The following is a 6,000-nucleotide window of genomic DNA, read 5'->3' on the forward strand; positions in this document are numbered from 1 at the left end:
CTGTAATCCCAGGACTTTGAGAGGCCGAGGTGGGAGGGTTGCTTGAGCCAGGAGTTGAAGACCAGCCTGAGCAACATAGGTGAGCCTCTGTCTCTACAAAAAATTAAAAAATTATCCAGGCTAGGTGATGTGTGTCTATAGTTCCTGCTGCTTGGGAGGCTGAGGTGAGAGGATCTCCTGAGCCTAGGAGGCTGAGGCTGCAGTGAGTCATGATTGCACCACTGCACTCCAGCCTGGGTGACAGAGTGACTGCCTCAAAAAACAAAAACAAAACAATGTGGGGGAAGGATGGAAAGATGTAGATCAGAGGGTACAAAGTTGCAGTTATGTTGGATGAATGCCTAATGTACAGCATGAGGGCTATATTTAATAATATTGTATTATGTACTGGTAATTTGTCAAGACAATAGATTTTAAGTACTTTGTACCACAAAAAAAAAGAAAAAAGAAGTAAAGATAACTATATGGGATAATGAGTATGTTAATTTGTTTGACTGTATTAATCATTTCACTGTGTATATGTGTATCAAGATAAGTATATCAAACAGCATGTTATGTTATACATCCTAATATATAATTTTAAAAGTTTAAAAAATCAGTTGGAAAAATAAATAAATGAGAAAACCTAGAAAAATAGCCAAATAACTTTATTAAACTTGAGAATTTATTTTCCAATGTTGAGATATTATTTTTTATTATTTTCTATAGGGTGTTTGTGAACCGAAGTTTAGCCATGGAAAAGATAAAGTGTTTTGGTTTTGATATGGATTATACCCTTGCTGGTGAGTAGCAATTTCTGATTGCTTAAGAACTGCTGCTTTGGGTATAACACAGTGGGTTCACAGTAGGCAATTCAATTAACATTTGCTAACTTAATCATGTATTTGGCTGCCAGAAGCTTTTATTATCAGATTGCTTCCACTAAGATTTATGAATATTGAAATTATCAGATATCCTTGAGATTTGGCTCATGAGTTTGCACACATAGATAGAAAAAGTATTAAATTTTACTCTTTTAGAGATCCTGGTAAGAAATAATATGGTAAAATCATACATTGATACATATATTTGGGCATTTTTGACTTTTACTCTTAGCCATTCTTTAGGTATGAGATTTTGTATCTCTTACTTTGCCACAGATAAACTTGTATCAGTTAAAAATTTTAATGTTACTTTTTTTTTTGAGATGGAGTTTCACTCTTGTCTTCCAGGCTGGAGTGCAATGGTGCGATTTGGGCTCACTGCAACCTCCACCTCCTGGGTTCGAGCGAGTTTCCTTCCTCAGCCTCCCAGGTAGCTGGGATTACAGGTGTGCGCCATCATACTCGGCTAAATTTTGTATTTTTAGTAGAGATGGGATTTCACCATGTTGGCCTGGCTGATCTCGAACTCCTGACCTCAGGTGATCCACCTGGCTTGGCCTCCCAAAGTGCTGGGATTACAGGCGTGAGCCACCACGCCCAGACAATATGTTGTTATTAACACAGATGGGAAATGTGTTCATTTTCCATTTAAATGATTGCACACATAATACGTATAAGGCTTTTAAAAAACTAGAGCCGCAGCCATAAGAAAGAATGAGTTTGTGTCCTTTGCAGGGACATGGATGAAGCTGGAAGCCGTCATTCTCAGCAAACTGCACAGGAACCGAAAACCGAACACTGCATATTCTTACTTATAAGTAGGAGTTGAACATTGAGAACACATGAACACGGGGAGGGGAACATCACACACTGGGGCTTGTCCGGGGGTGGGAGGCAAAGGGAGGGAGAGCATTAGGACAAACACCTAATGCATGCAGGGCTTAAAACCTAGATGACGGGTTTATATGTGCAGCAAACCATGGTACGTGTATACCTATGTAACCTGCATGTTCTGCGCACATATCCCAGAACTTAAAAAAAACAACAAAACCCAAAAAACTCAGAGATGTACTAGACTTGCTTTTCTGTACTTAGGGTATATGCAGGAATTTAGCCAGTCTTCCCAATGGTTAGCTGCAATTAGATGGAGGACTGGGCAAGAAGTCACTGAAACCCCATGACAAACATGGGAAAGATGAACTTCTTTTTTAACTTGTAGAATCCTTAGTCTGTGTAGATGTTTTCATCAGCATGTTTTGTCCTTAGGATGTGGGACATTGGGTACCATCTTACGGTCTTCTATTTGTGTAAACTTTGTGTTTAAGTTTCCACATCCTTTTTTATTAAATAAATTATATAGCTTCTGAAACCAACCAACCAACCAACCAACCAAACAAACAAAAAACTAGAACCATTAGCTTTATTCATTATCCTATAGCCCTTACCACCAGCACTGTGCTGTTTTTCCCTTCCTTCTCTAAGATACATTTGAGTCAATGTATTAATCAATAGTTATAACATCTTTCCAGAACTTAGTAAAATATTTTCAATCTCATGAAAATGCATTTAATTTAAGAAGTAGTGGGGAGGTGGGATCAAGTTGAGCATATGTGCTTGCACGTGTGTGTGAAACTGACAGAATCTTTCAGAAATTGTCTCTTAAAAATTTTGTCTTTACACAAAAACCTTAAAATGTATAAAGACACTTCTCAGGAACTATTAATATAACAGTGCTAATTTGTCCATCTCAAATTAGAGAAATCGCAGTTTGATGTTCAATTTAGGCTACAAATGTAAATGAATAATACATGTTCAAAATGAAATTATGGGGTACTTGCCACATAGATATGGCCATGATTTTTTTTACCAACAAATAATACATTAAAATATACACAGTTCCTGATTTGAATTTTCTCTTCCCTCCATACTCTTTTGTCATTTATTTGTTTTTCTATTGCCTTAAGCTTATTTTTGCAGCATTTAATGTTTTTTGATTGGTCACAGGCACTTTTAGGAGTACTTGTCAGAAAGCAGGGGAAAGCAGTCTACTTTCTCAATGTAGATCTTGCTGTTCAAATGGGGAGAAAATCCTATAGTCTCTTCTTTCAAGAATTCTAGCTCTCTAGAGAAAGGAATGGTGAGATAATTTGGTAGCTGAAAGAGATTATCTAAAGCAGAAATAGAAGTTAATAGTGTCAAAAAGTGACAAACATTTTTCCCTTGGTTATTACGACAATCTCATTACATTGAAATAGTTCAATTCAGTAAGTATTTATTGAGAATCTATAATGTGCCTGGCACATTTTGTTACTGAAAACTGAGATGATTGTATATTCCCACAGAATAATGAAAAAATAAACTATCTTGTATATTGAAAAGGTCACTGAATCGGCCTTGCGCGGTGGCTCATGTCTATAATCCCAGCACTTTGGGAGACTGAGGTGGGCGGATTACTTGACAGGAGTTTGAGACCAGCCTGCCCAACATGGTGAAACCCCGTCTCTACCAAAAAATACAAAAATTAGCTGGGTATAGTGGTACTCGCCTATAGTCTCAGCTGGTCAGGAGGCTGAGGTGGGAGAATCGCATGAACCAGGGAGGCAGAGGTTGCAGTGAGCCGAGATGGTGCCACTGCACTCCAGCCTGGGCAACAGAGTGAGACCGTGTTTCAAAAAAAAAAAATTAACTGAATCTGTCTCTAAACTTGAATGCACCTTGTGATTTATTCTTTTTGGTTTTTGCAATGCCACTTCATATTTTAATGCTTTCTCCTAGTCTACACACAAATATACTTTGTGTATATTTAACAGTAACTGTTAACATTTATTAAGTACTTATTATATGCCAGGACCTGTTCCAAGTGCTTTATATAGATTATCTCATTTAACACATGGATTCTGTTATGTGAATATCTGTTACTTAATATTTACAGAAACTCTTTGAAGCAGTTACTACTATCATCTTCATTTTACATATGACTGAGATTAAGCACTTGGTCCCAGGACATTTAGTTATGATGTACCTGAACCAAGATTCAGACCTAAGCATGCATATATGTATAGGCATATAATGTTAAAATTATCATTTTGGATAATGACAATTTATCGAAATTTTCATATAAATAGAAACATATAGTGTGTTAGTCTGTTTTCACTCTGCTGATAAAGACATACCTGCGACTGGGCAATTTACAAAAGAGATTTTTGTCTTGTTTTGTTTTGTTTGAGATGGAGTCTCACTCTGTCACCCAGGCTGGAGTGCAGTGGTGCAGTCTCAGCTCACTGCAGCCTCCGCATCCTGGGTTCAAGTGATTATCCTGCCTCAGCCTCCCGAGTAGCAGGGATTACAGGTGCCAGCTACCATGCACGGCTAATTTTTGTATTTTTAGTAGAGACGCAGGGGGCAGTCGGGGTTTCATTATGTTGGCCAGGCTGGTCTGGAACTCCTGACCTCAGGTGATCTGCCTGTTTTGGCCTCCCAAAGTGCTGGGATTACAAGTGTGAGCCACTGAGCCCTACCAGAAAGAGGTTTCATGGACTTACAGTTCCACGTGGCTAGGGAAGCCGCATCATCGTGGCAGAAGGTGAAAGGCATGTCTCACATGGCAGCAGACAGGAGAAGAGAGATGGTTCAGGGAAGTTCCCCTTTTTAAAACCATCAGATCTCATGAGACTTATTCACCATCACAGGAACAGCAAGGTTTAAAAGACCCATCCCCATGATTCAGTTATCTCCCACTGGTTCCCTCCCACAACATGTGGAAATTCAAGATGAGATTTGGGTGGGGACACAGCCAAACCATATCATTCTGCCCCTGGTCCCTCCTAAATCTCTTGTCCTCACATTTCAAAACCAATCATGCCTTCCCAACAGTCCCCCAAAGTCTTAACTCATTTCAGCATTAACTAAAAAAAGTTCACAGTCCAGTATCTCATCTGAAATAAGGCAAGTCCCTTCTGCCTATCAACCTGTAAAATCAAAAGCAAGTTAATTACTTCCTAGATACAGTGGGGACACAGGCATTGAGTAAATACAGCCATTTCAAATGGGAGAAATTGGCCAAAACAAAGAGGGTGCAGGCCCATGCAAGTTTGAAATCCAGTGGGGCAGTCAAATCTTAAAGCTCCAAAATGATCTCTTTTGACCCTGTGTCTCACATCCAGGTCTCGCTGATGCAAGAGGTGGATTCCCATGGTTTTGAGCTGCTCCACTTCTGTGGCTTTGCAGGGTACAGCTTCCCTCCCAGCTGCTTTCACGGGCTGGTGTTGAGTGTTTGTGGCTTTTCCAGGTGCACGGTGCAAGCTATCAGTGGATCTATTATTCTGGGGTCTGGAGGATGGTGACCCTCTTCTCATAGCTCCACTAGGCAGTGCCCCAGTAGGGACTCTGTGTGGGGGCTCTGACATTTCCCTTCTGAACTGCCTTAGCAGAGGTTTTCCATGAGAGCCCCACCCTGGCAGTAAACTTCTGCCTGGACATCCAGGCATTTCCATACATCCTCTGAAATATAGGTGGAGGTTCCTAAACCGCACTTGTTGACTTCTGTGCACTCGCAGGCTCAACACCCCATAGAAGGTGCCAAGGCTTGAGGCCTGTAACCTCTGAAGCCATGGCCCCCGCTCTGCATTGGCCCCTTTCAGCCATGGCAGGGGCGGCTGGCACTCAGGGCACCAAGTCGCTAGGCTGCACACAGCATGGGGAGCCTGGGCCTGGCCCATCAAACTACTTTTTCCTCTGAGGCCTCCTGGCCTGTGATGGAAGGGGCTGCCATGAAGAACTCTGACATGCCCTGGAGACATTTTCCCCATTGTCTTGGTGATTAACATTAGGCTCTTCGTTACTTATGCAGATTTCCATGCAGGGCTTGAATTTCTTCTCAGAAAATGAGTTTTCTTTTCTGTTGCATTGTCAGGCTGCAAATTTTTATGCTCTGCTTCCCTTATAAAACTGAATGACTTTAACAGCACCCAAGGCACCTCTTGAATGCTTTGCTACTTAGAAATTTCTTCCACCAGGCCGGGCGCGGTGGCTCAAGCCTGGAATCCCAGCACTTTGGGAGGCTGAGATGGGCGGATCATGAGGTCAGGAGCTCGAGACCATCCTGGCTAACACGGTGAAACCCCGTCTCTACTAAAAA

The 6,000-nt window shown here is 41.1% G+C and overlaps 1 protein-coding gene across 7 annotated transcripts in view; it reads left to right on the forward strand.

Moving 5' to 3' along the window:
- NT5C2 (5'-nucleotidase, cytosolic II) overlaps nt 1-6,000 on the forward strand; it is a 112,119-nt gene that overhangs the window by 60,480 nt on the left and 45,639 nt on the right. For all 7 annotated transcript variants that reach the window (XM_017851721.1, XM_017851720.1, XM_017851722.1 and 4 more), the window contains one exon: nt 709-782. In XM_017851721.1, the coding sequence (XP_017707210.1) occupies nt 709-782 (74 nt within the window). The remainder of the gene's footprint in view (nt 1-708; nt 783-6,000) is intronic.

The sequence above is a fragment of the Rhinopithecus bieti genome, unplaced genomic scaffold (assembly GCF_001698545.2).
Source record: "Rhinopithecus bieti isolate Rb0 unplaced genomic scaffold, ASM169854v2 scaffold_31787, whole genome shotgun sequence".
NCBI lineage: Eukaryota > Metazoa > Chordata > Mammalia > Primates > Cercopithecidae > Rhinopithecus > Rhinopithecus bieti.